General features: G+C 65.9%; 2 protein-coding genes across 3 annotated transcripts in view; one reads left to right on the forward strand and one right to left on the reverse strand.

Moving 5' to 3' along the window:
- The window catches only part of LOC115647993 (cGMP-dependent protein kinase 1-like), a 69632-nt gene extending 63900 nt beyond the window's left edge, over positions 1–5732 (forward strand). For both annotated transcript variants that reach the window (XM_030555034.1, XM_030555035.1), the window contains 4 exons: positions 3557–3673; positions 3987–4049; positions 4801–4876; positions 5331–5732. In XM_030555034.1, the coding sequence (XP_030410894.1) occupies positions 3557–3673; positions 3987–4049; positions 4801–4876; positions 5331–5417 (343 nt within the window). In that variant the 3' untranslated portion in view covers positions 5418–5732. The remainder of the gene's footprint in view (positions 1–3556; positions 3674–3986; positions 4050–4800; positions 4877–5330) is intronic.
- A 501-nt stretch (positions 5733–6233) lies between these two features.
- The window catches only part of EMILIN1 (elastin microfibril interfacer 1), an 18129-nt gene continuing 7575 nt past the window's right edge, over positions 6234–16787 (reverse strand). Inside the window, exons 2-6 of the mRNA XM_030554354.1 lie at positions 13136–15238; positions 12604–12702; positions 9811–9828; positions 9166–9300; positions 6234–7494 (exon numbers count right to left, since the gene is read on the reverse strand). Coding sequence (XP_030410214.1) covers positions 7154–7494; positions 9166–9300; positions 9811–9828; positions 12604–12702; positions 13136–15238 — 2696 coding nt within the window. The 3' untranslated portion in view covers positions 6234–7153. The remainder of the gene's footprint in view (positions 7495–9165; positions 9301–9810; positions 9829–12603; positions 12703–13135; positions 15239–16787) is intronic.

Consider the following 16787-nt stretch of genomic DNA (forward strand, 5'->3'; position numbering starts at 1 on the left):
GGGAGCCATAGAGGAGGTTCCAGAGAGCGAGAAGGGCAAGGGGTTTTATTCCCGCTACTTTCTGATCCCCAAGCCCAAGGGGGGCCTCAGGCCTATCCTCGACCTGCGAGAACTCAACAAGTATATGGTGAAGTTGAAGTTCCGTATGGTATCCCTTGGAACCATCATCCCATCCCTGGATCCCGGAGACTGGTACGCCGCCCTCGACATGCAGGACGCTTATTTCCATATCGCCATATCCCCCCAGCACAGGCGTTTCCTTCGCTTTGTGGTCGACCGCCAACATTATCAATTTGCGGTCCTCCCGTTTGGCCTCTCTACGGTCCCGAGGGTGTTCACGAAATGCATGGCAGTCGTCGTCGCATACCTTCGGCGGAGCCGCATTCACGTGTTCCCCTATCTCGACGACTGGCTGATCCGGAGCACATCAGAGCTGCAGGTCCGCGACCACGTCCGCAGGATCAGCAGCCTCTTTGCTGCCCTAGGCCTCATGATCAACGTGGACAAGTCTACTCTGCTCCCCACGCAGAGGATAGAGTTCATCGGGGCCATTCTGGACTCTACCCTGGCCAGGGCCTTGCTACCCTTGCCCAGGTTCCAGTCGCTGTCGGCCATCATTCTGCGCTTGCAGGCGGCCCCGCTGATCTCTCTAAGAACATGTCTGGCCCTCCTGGGACATATGGCGGCCTGTACGTTCGTGACAGCGTATGCCCGACTCCGCATGAGGCCTCTTCAATCTTGACTCATCGTGCAGTACCGGCCGGCCAGACATTCGTTGGACACAGTTGTCACCGTTCCCCAAAGGGTACTGGACTCCCTTCGGTGGTGGCTGGACCAGTCCGTAGTCTGTGCGGGGCTCCCGTTCCATCCGCCCGAGCCCTTGGCATCCCTGACGACGGACGCCTCAGATCTGGGCTGGGGGGCGCACTGCGGCGCTCAGAGAACTCAGGGCCTGTGGATCCCTCAGGAGCTGGACCTCCACATCAACATACGGGAGTTGAGAGTGGTCCGTCTTGCTTGTCAAGCATTCGTCCATCACCTTCAAGGTCGTTGTGTCGCGGTGTTCACTGACAACACGACGACCATGTTCTACATCAACAAGCAGGGCAGCACCAGGTCCTCTCCCCTATGTCTCGAGGCGATGCGTCTCTGGGAATTTTGTATAGCCCATGCCATTCACCTTTCCGCCTCCTATCTCCCGGGAGTACGAAACACTCTAGCGGATCGACTGAGCAGGGTCAAGGGACTACTGATTTCCTCGCAGAGGATATCTTCCTGGGTTACCTCCTGTATCAGGACCTGTTATGACCTGGCCCACGTCCCGGCGGGCCGTGTGACTGCACACTCCACCAGGGCCCAGGCCTCGTCGGCTGCCTTCTTAGCTCAAGTACCTATTCAGGAGATATGTCAAGCAGCTACATGGTCTTCGGTCTTTACCTCCCATTATGCCCTGGTGCAACAATCCAGAGACGATGCAGCCTTCGGCTTAGCAGTTTTGCATTCTGCAGTTTCTCACTCCGACCCCACCGCCTAGGTAAGGCTTGGGATTCACCTAACTGGAATGGATATGAGCAAGCACTTGAAGAAGAAAAGACGGTTACTCACCTTGTAACTGTTGTTCTTCGAGATGTGTTGCTCATATCCATTCCACACCCACCCTCCTTCCCCACTGTCGGAGTAGCCAGCAAGAAGGAACTGAGGAGCGGGCGGGCCGGCAGGGGTATATATCGAGTGCCATAGTGGCGCCACTGGAGTTGCTAGGGTAAAAAAGTTTCCAGCAAACGTGCACGCGCGGCGCGCACACCTACCTGGAATGGATATGAGCAACACATCTCGAAGAACACCAGTTACAAGGTGAGTAACCGTCTTTTTCTGTTCATGCTCCAGTTTATTTGCTGCCTTTTGCATTCCAGTTCCTTCTGCAGTTTCTGTAGTATCAGGTGAGGGCTGTGCTCCTGCCTCTTGATCACTGGCCATTAACAGCTCTCTCAGTTCTTGATTTGTAGCTTTCTTTCTAAAGCTTATCCCCTTTCTGAACACAAATCTTCCAGGGCTTTTTTGCCAAGGCCTCATATGCTCTTTGCTCACCCATTGCAACTGCTCTTTAACCAACCAAACTCCCATTCCCCAATTTCAAATTTGGACAGCGTGGGGTTCTGACCCAAAGCTTAACTGACCTGGTTCTGTGGATCCTGCTGACTGCACCACTGTAACGATGCTGCCTCTGGTGGGAGACAACTGAAAATATCAATTCAGGACCAATTGCTCCAAGCAGGGCAGTTATAGCCCCAGGCTGGGGTCCTTTGCACACCAAGGCAACCAGACCAGCCAGACAAAGAGGACTTTGGTCTCACCCCACTGGCTAACCACAAGTCACACGAGCAATTTCCTTAGACACTCCAGTTTCCCAGTATCACCACCAATGCCACTTGCTATGGGGATGAATGGTTATGAAAACCAACACCTCAATAAAAGAAAATGGTTCTCTCGATCCCAAAGACTGAAGCCCCAGCCCCAGGTCAAATGATAGCTTAGATCTTACCCACATACCCGCTTAGAGCCAATTCTTATTAACTAAGCTAAAATGTATTAAAAAAGAAAAGAGAGAGAGAGTTGGTTAAAAGATCAATATACAGACAGACTTGAATTCAGTTCTTGAGGTTCAGACACAGCAGAGATGAGCTTGTAGTTGCCAAAAGTCCTTTTAGAAATAGTCTATAGGTTATAGTCCAATGCCCATATTCAGGGTGACTCCAGTCAGTGACTGGGGATCTCAGTCCTTGTGGCTTAAGGTTTCCCCCTCTTGAAACCCAAAGCAGATCTGAGATGAAGCAGGATTGTGTCCCAGGGTTTTTATACATTTCCAGCAGCCTTTCGGCCTGAGACAACAATAGGCTTAACTCTTTCTCCCAAATATCCTGGCAATTAGCACAGGGTAATTTATCCATTAAACAGTTCAGATACAGGTGACCACAACCTTCAAAGAGACACATAGACAATAATACTATTTCCCTCAAGTGTCTTCCTAATTGTTAATATTCCTTTTTTGAGCTTTGAATCAAAGCTCTAACAATAGACAAGCCTTGTTTGTTACATCCCAAGCCCTGAGCAAACACCGCCCCTTCTACCTCTAACAATGCCGGCTGCATTTCAAAGCTCTGTTCATTTACATGTTTTCCTAACCAGTTTCTAAAGTTGGGCCCTAGGTCAGTCTGGGGGGTAATTAACTCTTTCTGGCCCTGTCACCTTCCAGTGAGATACTATATTATGCTCATAACGTCACGTCCCCCACCCCCAGCCTCAGATGCCCCACAGGGGTTAACCCACCTGAGTAGCAGGGGTCAGTTCCCCAGGAGTGGCACATGGGGGGTGAGCAGAGGTAGGATGTTCCTCTGGAGCAGCCCAGCCCATGGGGGAAGGGGAGCAGCCTGCTGGGTGGGGGAGGGGGAGAGCGTAGGGGGGTCCCGGGAGCTGCCTGCTGATTGGGGGAGGGGGAGAGCGTAGGGGGGTCCCAGGAGCAGCCAACCGGATGCGTGATGCCCCTCTCTCTTGCCAGGCCCCCGTTTCACAGCACCGAGCCCCAGAAGATCTACAGCAAGATCCTGAATGGGGTGTTCTCGTTCCCGGCCTTCGTGAGCGAGGCCGCCTGCTCCCTGGTCTCCAAGCTGTGCCGGTGCGTGGGCCGGGCATGGGCTGCAGCTCCCTGGCACTGCTGCGTGCCCACGGCTGCAGGGTGGGCGTGGTGGGTGCTCCAGGGCCTGACCCAAGAGGGTGAGGGGGGGCAGGGGGGCACCGGGCTGGAGACTCCCTGGCTTCCCGGTGAGCCTGTTGCTGAGCTGTAGGTGAAGGGTCCTCTGGGCCCCTGCCGGAGCTGCGCCGTGGACGGTGCCATGTGAACCTCCCTGGCAGGGGCACAGCTGGGGGAGGCTGTTGGGGGGGTGGCAATGACAGGGGCTGCCCTGAGCCTGTTCTCTGCACCGGCGCAGGCTCCGGCCGGGACAGCGCTTGGGGAACACCAGCACCGGCATCCGCGGCATCAGGAAACACAGGTAGGAGAGGAGCCAAGGGAGACGGGGAGCCCCCCACAGCGCCCCCTGCTGGGGGTTCCCCCCTCCAGCCCTGCTCCCCAAAACCAGGGTTCCCCTTCTCCAACCCTGCACCCCACAGCGCCCCCTGCTGGGTGTTCCCTCCTCCAGCCCCGCACCCCACAGCGCCCCCTGCTGGGTGTTCCCTCCTCCAGCCCCGCACCCCACAGAGCCCCTGCTGGGGCTTCTGTCCTCCAGCCCCGCACCCCAAAACCAGGGTTCCCCCCGGCCCCACACCCCACAGCACCCCCTGCTGGGACTTCTGCCCTCTGGCCCCACTCCCCAAACCCAGGGTTCCTCCTACCAGCTCCACACCCCACAGCGCCCCCTGCTGGGGGTTCCCTCCTCCAACCCTGCACCCCACAGCGCCCCCTGCTGGGGGTTCCCTCCTCCAGCCCCGCACCCCACAGCGCCCCCTGCTGGGTGTTCCCTCCTCCTGCCCCGCACCCCACAGCGCCCCTGCTGGGGCTTCTGTCCTCCAGCCCCGCACCCCAAAACCAGGGTTCCCCCCGGCCCCACACCCCACAGCGCCCCCTGCTGGGGCTTCTGCCCTCCGGCCCCACTCCCCAAACCCAGGGTTCCTCCTACCAGCTCCGCACCCCACAGCGCCCCCTGCTGGCGGTTCCCTCCTTCGGCTGGGCGAGGTGGGGCTGGAGCAGCTGGGACCCCCCTGTGGCCGGCGCTCCTGCCCCACTGGTGCTATCCTTGGTCCCAGGTGGTTTGGCTCACTGAAGTGGAAGCGTCTGGCTCTGCGGCAGATTGATGCTCCTACCCTGGTGCTGATGAAGCAGGTGAGGGGCTGTGGGGGGGGCACCCCTGGGTGAGGCTGGGGCACCCCTGGGCTTGGGGGCCGGGTTGAGGGGCGATCGTCCGAGTCCTTGGAGTGGGAATGGGGGTGGGGCTGCCATGCTCTGCCTCCGTAGGGCACCGCAGCTCCCAGCATGCCATGGTGCATTGCTCTGCCCACGGGATGGGGGGGCACCCTGGCATGGCATCCCCCTCCCACAAGCACGCCAGCAGGGGCCCTGCAACACTGGGGCAGGGAGGTCCCTCGGCGGTGACACAGTCCAGGCCGAGCAGCCCCTGGCTGTGGGGCAGCCCATGGCTGTAGGAGCCCCAGGCAGGGGCCAGAGCCAGGGGGTGTCACGAGGCGGGTGGGGAGCCAGGGAGCGAGGACCCAGGCCAAGCCCCATGGGGGGCAGGAGGGAGCTGGGGGAGACTAAGCCCCATGCCCTCCCTCCACAGGGCCCGCCCTACGCCAACTTCAAGCACTTCTCGGTGGACTGGACGCCGGCCGAGGAGGAGTTCTCGGGCTGGGACGAGGATTTCTGAGCGGCCGTGAGGCCCAGGGCAGCAGCACCCCAAGGACTAGGGGGTGGGGGACACTCTGCTGGTGGCTGCTGCCCTGGTGCAGAGCTGGGCATGTGCCCGCGGAAGGACAGGGCCCTGGACTGCTCTTAGCCCTGGGCACGGGGCCCCAGCCTGGCAGACCCGCTGGCAGGGAGCGGAGGGCCCTGGGCCTGTTCCTGAACGCGGCTGCATGAGGGTGCAGGGTGCCAGGCTGGCGCTCCAGCCACCCTGGGGCGTGGCCAGCAGGGGCCAGCTGTGGGAGCTTCACCGTGCCAGGCCCCACTAGGCTGAGGGCAATAAAGCCGCTGCAGGCCCCTGTGTGACTCCATGCGGCCTGGTGCTGGTCTCTGCAGCGCTGCCTGTGGGCATGGGGGGAGCCCCGGCGGTGCCCGGGCAGGGGACGAGGCTGCAGCTGCTCGCGGGGCCCAGGGGCTTGGGCCCGGGCCAACGTGCAGGTGGCGCTGACATGCGCCTGGCTCTGGCAATGGTGGCTGCTCCCAGCTTCCTCTGCTTGGCAGCGCCTGCCCCGACCCCCACTGGTGCATGGGTGGGGCGACCCAAGCTGGCTCTGCCTCTGGCAGTACTGAGGGGCAGCCGTCGGGGGGGGTTCACCCCCAGCTTGGCGCCGGCCTGACAGTCCTCTCCTGGGGGCTGCATCTGGGCAGAGTCGGGCACCCCCAGGCAGCTCGCCCTGCACCTTGCTCTGGTGAGGAGCTGCCCACGGCACCAGGGTCATGGGGGGGGGGGCAGCCGGGCTGAGGAACGAGGCGGGGCCACAGGGTACAAAACACGGTGACATTTCTTTATTAATACATGAAATAGATGCCTGGGCAGAGCTGGCCCCTGTGCCAGGGTAGGGCACCAGCACCCGCAGAGCCGTTCCCGGGTCCTTCCCCCCACGGCTCCCTCAGCCAGGCCCAGAGCGGGCAGTGCTGCCCGCCGGCTCGTCTCTGGTGCCATCGGTGCTGGGAGCGGGCTGGGCACCGCCTCGCCAGTGCTGTGTGCCCCACGGGCGCTCGCCGGGCCTGGCGTGGGGGCGGCTGGGCTCTCTGCCCAGGGGTGGCGAGGGGCTGAGCGGGTGAGCAGGAGCTGTGCAGAAGGGGTGTGGCAGGCGGGTGCCCCTGAGGGCGGGCAGCAGGGCAGGAATGGGCGCAACAGGATGATAAATAACAGGGAGGTGCCCGGTCGATGTGGGTGGGGAGGGGCCTGGCTTCAGGGGAGGGGGATCCCGTGCCCCGGGCATCCCTCCAGGGGTCACAGCCTGGCGTGTCGCTGGAGCCCCCCGTGCCCCCCGCAGCAGCTGGCTGGCCTGCAGGAGATGCATCCGCCTGAGGCCCCAGCCCTGGCCGGCCCCTGGGGTGCCCTGGCCACGAGCCCCCCGAGCCCCTGCAGCTGGGGGATAGCTGGGAGCGGTGAGGGACCCAGGGGCCCTCCAGCTCATCCAGGGCAGGGCTGCCCTGCTTGGGGGGTGCTGGGCTCCACAGGGCACTCGCAGCCTCCTGAGCCCGCTGCGGCAGCACGTGGGGGTGGGCTGCCAGCCTGGGCCCCCTTGTGCCCCCCACGCCAGGGAGCCGTGTCTCCTGCAGCTCCTCGGAGAGGCCAGGCGGATGCCCCTGCCCCCCAGCTCTGATGGGTCATGGCCTTTGCACCCCTAGGATGCAGCGCGCCAGGGGCTGGGCGGGGCAGCGCTGGGCCCCTCCCGGGGCCGGGGGCAGGGACTAGCCGGCCTCGCCCCCCTCGTCCGGGTACAGCAGCACCCCGCTGAAGACGGTGAGCGGCTCGTCGGAGGAGTGGGCCAGCCGGCCTGTCACCAGGTCCACGCAGAGCGTCTCGCCCGCCGCCAGCTGCAGCAGCAGGTTGAAGACGCCCAGGGAGCCGGGGCTGGGCTGGTTCTCGGCCACGGGCTTGTTCTCCAGGCCCTCGGGCTGGTAGCCCCCCGAGTCGCTGCGGGCGATGCCCTGGTTGGAGCGCGACAGCACGGCCTCCAGCTTCTCGTTCCGGTGCCCCGTCAGCACGGCGCTGACGAAGTAACGCCCGGCCACGGGCACCGTGAAGATACCTGGGGGGGGAGCCCGTCAGCGGGGCGGGAGCGTCCTCCCGGGGGCCCATGGGGGGGTCTGAGCACGCGATGAGCAGCCCCTCCCGCCCCTGCCTGGAGCCCCCCCAGCCCTGCCAGTGCCCCCATTCTGCCCACAGCCCCCTGCCAGCCCAACCCTGAGCTCCCCACACACAGCCCAGCCAGTGCCCCCATCCTGCCCCACAGCCCCCAGCCAGCCCAACCCTGAGCTCCCCACACACAGCCCTGCCAGTGCCCCCATCCTGCCCACAGCCCCCTGCCAGCCCAACCCTGAGCTCCCCACACACAGCCCATGCCAGTGCCCCCATCCTGCCCACAGCCTCCTGCCAGCCCAACCTGAGCTCCCTCACACACAGCCCTGCCAGTGCCCCCATCCTGCCCACAGCCCCCTGCCAGCCCAACCCTGAGCTCCCCACACACAGCCCTGCCAGTGCCCCCATCCTGCCCACAGCCCCCTGCCAGCCCAACCCTGAGCTCCCCACACACAGCCCAGCCAGTGCCCCATCCTGCCCCACAGCCTCCTGCCAGCCCTGAGCTCCCCACACACAGCCCTGCCAGTGCCCCATCCTGCCCCACAGCCTCCTGCCAGCCCAGCCCTGAGCTCCCCACGCACAGCCCTGCCAGTGCCCCATCCTGCCCCACAGCCTCCTGTCAGCCCAGCCCTGAGCTCCCCACACACAGCCCAGCCAGTGACCCCATCCTGCCCACAGCCTCCTGCCAGCCCTGAGCTCCCCACACACAGCCCTGCCAGTGCCCCATCCTGCCCCATAGCCTCCTGCCAGCCCTGAGTTCCCGACACACAGCCCTGCCAGGGCTCCATCCTGCCTCACAGCCCCCTGCCAGCCCTGAGCTCCCCACACACAGCCCTGCCAGTGCCCCCTTCCCGCCCCACAGCCTCCTGCCAGCCCAGCCCTGAGCTCCCCACACACAGCCCTGCCAGGGCCCCATCCTGCCCCACAGCTTCCTGCCAGCCCAGCCCTGAGCTCCCCACACACAGCCCTGCCAGTGCCCCATCCTGCCCCACAGCCTCCTGCCAGCCCAGCCCTGAGCTCCCCACACACAGCCCTGCCAGTGCCCCATCCTGCCCACAGCCCCCAGCCAGCCCAGCCCTGAGCTCCCCACACACAGCCCTGCCAGTGCCCCATCCTGCCCACAGCCTCCTGCCAGCCCAGCCCTGAGCTCCCCACACACAGCCCTGCCAGTGCCCCATCCTGCCCCACAGCCTCCTGCCAGCCCTGAGCTCCCCACACACAGCCCTGCCAGTGCCCCCATCCTGCCCACAGCCTCCTGCCAGCCCAGCCCTGAGCTCCCCACACACAGCCCTGCCAGTGCCCCATCCTGCCCACAGCCTCCTGCCAGCCCAGCCCTGAGCTCCCCACACACAGCCCAGCCAGTGCCCCATCCTGCCCACAGCCTCCTGCCAGCCCAGCCCTGAGCTCCCCACACACAGCCCTGCCAGTGCCCCCATCCTGCCCCACAGCCTCCTGCCAGCCCAGCCCTGAGCTCCCCACACACAGCCCTGCCAGTGCCCCCATCCCGCCCCACAGCCCCTGCCAGCCCTGAGCTCCCCACACAGCTCTGCCAGTGCCCCCATCCTGCCCCACAGCCTGTGGCCTGGCTAGCCCAGCACTCCCCACAGACAGCGCTGCTCACCGGAGTAGGGGTCGTAGGCGTCCCCGTCGTTCACCAGCAGCCGGTCGAAGGGGATGGTGCCGGGCTCCACGTGCTGGGATGTCAGCGCGGCTGAGAAGGCGATTCTGGGCACCGAGGCCACCCCGCCTACCGGGCCTGGCACAGAGAGACGGGTCAGCACGATGCCCGTAGGACTCCCCCTCCCAGCCTCCTCCCTGCCCCCCCCGGGCAGCTCTGTGTCCCCCCCCAGCTCCTCACCCATCTCCCCTGCACCTGGGCCCTCTCATCCCACCCCCCTGCTCCCGGTCCCCCCGTGCCATCCCCCCCTGTACCTGTGCCCTGTCCCCCCATGCCAACCCCCCCTGCGCCCAGGAGCCCCTATCTCACCCCCAGCTGCCCCCCAGCCTCCTTGTGCCTCAGTCTCCCATCTCATCACACCCCAGGATGTCTCTGCCCCCTGTGTCTGAGGCCCCATCCCAAAATGTGCCCAGCTCCTCCACAGCCCCCTCCCCCTGCACGGGGGGGGGCAGCCCCCAGCCAGGCTGGGCCTATTCTAGCACCAAGAGGCTGAGCCCAGCTCCCCGGGGGCTGCAGGGCAGACCCTGCCAGAGGGCGAGTCCCCCATCCCCTGCCCCACTGCCCCCTCCCTCCCCCAGCCAGGCTCACCTTGCTCGCCAGGGAGCCCTGGAAGGGAAGAGAGAGGAGAGGTGAGCGCAGGATGCTGGAGCTTGGCAGGGGCAGGGGGGGCGAACTGTGTGGTAGGGTGGGGGGTAGCAGGGCAGTGGGGGAGCTGTGCAGTGGGGTGGGGTGGAGCTGTGCATGGGATGGGCAGTATTAGGGTGGGATAGCTGTGCAGGGGGGTGGGCGGCAGTAGGGTGTGGGGGGGCTGTGCATGGGGTGGGTGGCAGTAGGGTGGAGAGACTGTGCATGGGGTGGGCAGCAGTAGGGCGGGGGAGAGCTGTGGGGTGGGGTAGGGGGGGTACCAGGGTTGGGGGGGCTGTGCATGGGTTGGGCGGCAGTAGGGCGGTGGGGGGGGCTGTGCATTGGGTGGGCGTCAGTAGGGTGGGGGGTAGCGGTGTGGAGGGGGCAGTACAAGGGTGGGAGTAGATGTGGGGGGGTGGGAGGCAATAGGGCAGGGTAGGCTGTGCACGGGCTGGGTGGCAGTAGGGCGGTGGGGAGGCTGTGTGGTGGGGTAGGGGGTACCAGGGCGGGGGGGGGGCTGTGCATGGGGTGGGTGGCAGTAGGGTGTGGAGGGGCTGTGCATGGGGTGGGTGGCAGTAGGGTGTGGAGGGGCTGTGCATGGGGTGGGCAGTATTAGGGTCGGGGGGGGCTGTGCATGGGATGGGCGGCAGTAGGGTGGTGGGGAGGCCGTGTAGTGGGGTGGGGTGGGGGGATACCAGGGTTGGGGGGGCTGTGCATGGGTTGGGCGGCAGTAGGGTGGGGGGGGGCTGTGCATTGGGTGGGCGTCAGTAGGGTGGGGGGTAGCGGTGTGGAGGGGGCAGTACAAGGGTGGGAGTAGATGTGGGGGGGTGGGAGGCAATAGGGCAGGGTAGGCTGTGCACGGGCTGGGTGGCAGTAGGGCGGTGGGGAGGCTGTGTGGTGGGGTAGGGGGTACCAGGGCGGGGGGGGGCTGTGCATGGGGTGGGTGGCAGTAGGGTGTGGAGGGGCTGTGCATGGGGTGGGTGGCAGTAGGGTGTGGAGGGGCTGTGCATGGGGTGGGCAGTATTAGGGTCGGGGGGCTGTGCATGGGGTGGGCGGCAGTAGGGTGGTGGGGAGGCCGTGTACTGGGGTAGGGGGTGTGACGGTTATTGAGATAAACTGGGACCATATAGAACATGGTTTGCAACCAAGGTCCTGCGGTGGCACCAAATCCTATGTAAAGGGGGTCATATAAGGTGTCTAAAACCAGGTTATGGGTTGCTGGTTATGATTATGCTGTCTGTATGTCATGTGTCATTTTGGTAGTTGAAGTTATGAATATTGGCTGTATACTGTCTGTATTTCAAACTTGTGCTGTGTTACTGGGAAACACCCCAGACAAGTGGGTGTTAGCTCTGCCTAGCCTGCTTGATGGCCCATTAAGGACCATCAGCTACACAACTGACCCATTGAGAGGAGGCAGATACGCCTTGTAACTCAGCAGGGTGTGCAGGGACTTGCCCATGTGACTGCAAACTCCATTTTGCTGTAATTTTCCACAGTAAGAACAAAGACGTGTTCTTACACCTGGAAGTGCCTATATAAGGCTGATGCCTCATCTCCATCTTGTCTTCAATCCTGCTTCTGACCTCTGGAGGGACTTTGCTACAAACTGAAGCTCTGCACAAAGGACTGAATGACCCATCCCAGCGGGGGATGTTCCAGAGACTTGATTTGAACCTGCAGTTTACTCCATCACTGCTACAAGCCTGAACTAAGAACTTTGCCATCACTGTATGGAATTGATTCCATTTAACCAATTCTAGCTCTCAGCTCTACCTTTTTCCCTTTATGAATAAACCTTTAGATTTTAGATTCTAAAGAATTGGCAACAGCGTGATTTGTGGGTAAGATCTAATGTGTATATTGACCTGGGTCTGGGGCTTGGCCCTTTGGGATCGAGAGAACCTTTTTCTTTCACTGGGGTGCTGGTTTTCATAACCATTCATCCCCAGGACGGGTGGCACTGGTGGTGATACGGGGAGACTGGAGTGTCTAAGGGAATTGCTTGTGTGACTTGTGGTTGGCCAGTGGGGTGAAACCGAAGTCCTTTTTGTCTGGCTGGTTTGGTTTGCCTTAGAGGTGGAAAAACCCCAGCCTAGGGCTGTAACTGCCCTGTTTGAGCAATTGGTCCTGAATTGGCACTCTCAGCTGGGTCCCACCAGAACCGCATCGTCACAGGGGGTACCAGCGTGGGGGGGCTGTGCATGGGGTGGGCGGCAGTAGGGCGGGGGGAGCTGTGGGGAGGGGCTGTGCATGGGGTGGGCAGTATTAGGGTGGGCGGGCTGTGCATGGGGTGGGTGGCGGTGGGGGGGGGGGGAGCTGTGGGGAGGGGCTGTGCATGGGGTGGGTGGCGGTGGGGGGGGGGCTGTGCCTGCCCCTGGTGGAGGATATACCGGGTGAACACCCAGGGAAGAGGCCCCGGGCCCAGCAGGGGTGTTGGCTCAGGGCCCAGGTCCCCCTGACCTGGCCTGGCCTGGGCCAGGTTCTCCTCTTGGCCCACAGTTTCCAGGCAGCGGTTCAGGCTCTGTGACCCCCTGGGCACTCAGCCCATTGCTGGGGGACATGTGGGGCACCCCCAGAACCCCCCCTAGAAATCAGCTGTGCCAGGCCGGGATCCCGTGGCTCAGGCTGTTCCCTCGGGCGCGGGTGGGTGTGAGGCCGACACCCAGGCAGGGGGGTGCCAGGGCAGGCCAGTGGAATCAGACCCTGCGATGGCTCCAACCACTCTCCTCCCCGTGGGGCAGGGCTGCTTCTCACCTGGGGGTCCCACGGGGCCTTGTTCTCCATCTCTGCCTGCGGGCCCTGGGGGACCCGATCTTCCCATGGGGCCTTCGGGTCCAGGTGGGCCGGGGGGGCCTGCAACAGAATCCAGAGAATCAGAGCTGCACCCCCCCCGGCCAGTAGGAGCCCTGGGTCCCCCCCCAGAGTGTTCCCCCCCGGATCAGAGCCCTGAGTCCCCCCCCCCCCGAGTGTCCCCACCTGGATCAGAACCCTGGGTCCCCCCCTGAGCGCCCCCCCGGATCAGAGCCCTGCCGACCCCCGAGCTTCCCCACCTGGATCGGAGTCCTGGGCCCCCACCAGATCGGAGCCCCCCAGGCCTGGTGGTGCCTCGATGCCCTGCCCGCCATGCCCAGTGGTGCCCTGGTGCCCTGCGCCCCCAGTGCCCTGCCCCCCATGCCTGGCAGTGCCATACTGCCTTGCCCCCCATGCCTGGCAATGCCCCAGTGCCCCGCCCCCCATGCTCAGTGGTGCCCCACCCCTCCATGCCCGGTGGCGCCGGGGGCCATACCTGCCAGGTCCTGGCGCGTGAGGTTGTGCAGCTCGCCCTGCAGGCGCAGCAGAGAGGCGTTGAGGGCGCCCAGGCGGGGATGGACGGTGCCCAGGTGGGTGTCCTGCAGCTTGTCGAGCAGGGCACCGTGGGTGCGCAGGGTGCTGTTCACCTCCTGCAGGCAGCCCCACAGCCCCGTCACGTGCTTGCTCAGCCCTTCCTTGACCTTGCGCAGGCTGCCGGAGACAGCGTCCATCTGCTCGCAGACGCCCTCCAGCTTGGCCAGCCGCTGCTCCAGGCCGCCGGCCGCACGCCGGCACTCCCCGGCCTCGCCCCGCAGCGTGCCGCCCAGGTGGTGCAGCTGGCGCGTCACCCCCTCCAGCCGCTCCTCGCTCTCGGCCGCGCGCTCCGTGGCCTCGGCCTGCACCTTGTTGATCTCGGCGATGATGCGGTCCTTGGTGGAGCCCAGCTCGTGGAGGTCGGTCTGGTGCTTGTCCACGGTGCTCTGCAGCCCGCGCAGCGTGTCGTTCAGGGAGCTGAAGCTCAGGATCACCTCGGACAGCTCGCCCTGCAGGGACTTCAGGTCCACGGCCGACGTGCCCCCGAAGACACTGAAGCCGTCCAGGGGCCTGTGGGCCTCCACGGGCTCCCGGCCCTGCTCTGGCTTCCTGGGCAGTAGCGGGCAAGAGCAGGCCGCCACCTCCCCGCGCAGCTGGCCCACCTCGTCCTGCAGGGCAGCACAGGCCTGGCTGCAGCCGCGCTGCTCGGCCTGCACCGCGCCGCTCAGCCCCCGCAGGTCGGCCTCCAGCTGGCCCAGCCGTGCCCCCGTGCGGTTGAAGAAGAGTGTCAGGTCCCCGGCGGTAGAGTCGGTGGCGCTGCCCCCCGTGCGCAGCAGCTGGGTCTCCAGCTTGCCGATCTCAGCCGCCAGGCGTGCTAGTGACTCCCCATTCACCCCCACCAGCTCCCGCAGCTTCTTCTCCTCGGCCTGCAGGGCCCGCAGGGAGCTGGCCAGGCCGGCCCCAGAGCTGCTGAGCTGGTGCAGATTGGAGCCCAGGGTGCGCAGCTGCCCTTCGTTATCCTGCACCCGTCGCTCCAGGTCACTCAGGATGTTGCTGATCTGTGAGCCCTGGCTGCCCAGAGAGGGGGCGTGGGGCGTGGGGCAGGGCTGGCTGCACCCCACACCCTGGCCCTGCAGCTCCGTCACCACAGCCACACTCTTAGCCACGCTGTCCTTCAGCGTCTCCACATCCTGGCTCAGGTTGGCCAGGGCCTGGTGAACGTGGCCCTGGAAGCCGCTCAGCTGGCCGGCCACATTGGCGAGCTCCCGCTCGGCCCCGCTGAGCCGCCTGCTCAGCTCCCCCGCCAGGTGGCTGTGCAGGTGGGGCTGCCGCTGGGCGTAGTGCTGCTCCAGGCTGCGCTGGGTGGCATTCAGGCGCCTCTCCATCTCCACCAGCCGGCCCTCCAGCACCTGCCCGCCCTGCCCCGCCCCCGCTGGCGCCAGACTAGCCAGCTCGTGGTCCAGGCGCTCGTTGAGCATGGTGAAGGAGCCAGAGACGCCGCCCAGCCTCCGCTCCAGCTCTCCCACCTTGCCGCGCAGCTCGTCCAGCTGGGAGCAGCAGTCCTTGGGCAGGCGCCCCGCCAGGCCGCTGACGTGCCGCTGGATGCTCTCCACCGCCTCCCGGTTCCGCTGGTCCACAGAGCTGATCAGTTTCTCCAGGCCCCGCATGCGCTCGCGGTCCTCGGCCTGCTGCCGCTGCAGGCCCTCGCTGCCTGCCAGGCAGGTGGCGCAGGACTCCTGCACCAGCCGCTCCACCTCCTGCAGCAGCAGTGCCCCTCCCTGCGGGGCCCGCGGCCCCTGCCCGTTGCTGAGGTTGGTCAGCTCGGCGTCATGGCTGGAGATCCGGTTGTCCAGGTGCTGCAGATGCCTCTGGATCTTGCTGAGGGTCTCCTTCATCTCGGGCTGGGCGGCCGCGTCGGCCGGCTGCTTCCCACTGAGCGACAGCTCCACTGCCCTGCTCCCCTCCTGAAGCGCCTTCTCCGTGGTGGCCTGCAGCTCCTGCAGCTGCTTGCTCAGGGTCTGCACCTTCTCCTCCAGCTGCTTCATCTTCTCCGCATCTCCCCGGCCTGCAGAACAGAGCGCTGAGCCGGGCTCCCCCCAGCCCCCCCCACACCCCCGGCCTGCAGAGCAGAGCGCTGAGCCGGGCTCCCCCCAGCCCCCCCCACACCCCCAGCCTGCAGAGCAGAGCGCTGAGCCGGGCTCCCCCAGCCCCCCCACACCCCCAGCCTGCAGAGCAGAGCGCTGAGCCGGGCTCCCCCAGACCCCCCCACACCCCCGGCCTGCAGAGCAGAGCGCTGAGCCGGGCTCCCCCCAGCCCCCCCCACACCCCCAGCCTGCAGAGCAGAGCGCTGAGCCGGGCTCCCCCAGAACCCCCCCACACCCCTGGCCTGCAGAGCAGAGCGCTGAGCCGGGCTCCCCCAGACCCCCCCCCACACCCCCGGCCTGCAGAGCAGAGCGCTGAGCCGGGCTCCCCCCGACCCCCCCCCACACCCCCGGCCTGCAGAGCAGAGCGCTGAGCCGGGCTCCCCCAGACCCCCCCCCACACACCCCCGGCCTGCAGAGCAGAGTGCTGAGCCGGGCTCCCCCCAGCCCCCCCCACACCCCCGGCCTGCAGAGCAGAGCGCTGAGCCGGGCTCCCCCAGACCCCCCCCACACCCCCAGCCTGCAGAGCAGAGCGCTGAGCCGTGCTCCCCCCAGCCCCCCCCCCACCCCCAGCCTGCAGAGCAGAGCGCTGAGCCAGGCTCCCCCAGACCCCCCCCACACCCCCAGCCTGCAGAGCAGAGCGCTGAGCCGGGCTCCCCCAGACCCCCCCCACACCCCCAGCCTGCAGAGCAGAGCGCTGAGCCGGGCTCCCCCAGACCCCCCCCACACCCCCGGCCTGCAGAGCAGAGCGTTGAGCCGGGCTCCCCCCGACCCCCCCCACACCCCCGGCCTGCAGAGCAGAGCGCTGAGCCGGGCTCCCCCAGACCCCCCACACCCCCGGCCTGCAGAGCAGAGCGCTGAGCCGGGCTCCCCCAGACCCCCCCCACACCCCCGGCCTGCAGAGCAGAGCGCTGAGCCGGGCTCCCCCCAGACCCCCCCCACACCCCCGGCCTGCAGAGCAGAGCGCTGAGCCGTGCTCCCCCCAGCCCCCCCACACCCCCGGCCTGCAGAGCAGAGCGCTGAGCCGGGCTCCCTCCAGCCCCCCCCACACCCCCGCCTGCAGAGCAGAGCGCTGAGCCGGGCTCCCCCAGACCCCCCCCACACCCCCGGCCTACAGAGCAGAGCGCTGAGCCGGGCTCCCCCAGACCCCCCCCACACCCCCGGCCTGCAGAGCAGAGCGCTGAGCCGGGCTCCCCCAGCCCCCCCCCACACCCCCAGCCTGCAGAGCAGAGCGCTGAGCCGGGCTCCCCCAGACCCCCCCCCACACCCCCGGCCTGCAGAGCAGAGCGCTGAGCCGGGCTCCCCCCAGCCCCCCCCCACACCCCCGGCCTGCAGAGCAGAGCGCTGAGCCGGGCTCCCCCCAGCCCCCCCCCACACCCCCAGCCTGCAGAGCAGAGCGCTGAGCCGGGCTCCCCCAGACCCCCCCCACACCCCCGGCCTGCAGAGCAGAGCGCTGAGCCGGGCTCCCCCATT

The sequence above is a fragment of the Gopherus evgoodei genome, chromosome 3 (assembly GCF_007399415.2).
Source record: "Gopherus evgoodei ecotype Sinaloan lineage chromosome 3, rGopEvg1_v1.p, whole genome shotgun sequence".
Taxonomy (NCBI): Eukaryota; Metazoa; Chordata; order Testudines; family Testudinidae; genus Gopherus; species Gopherus evgoodei.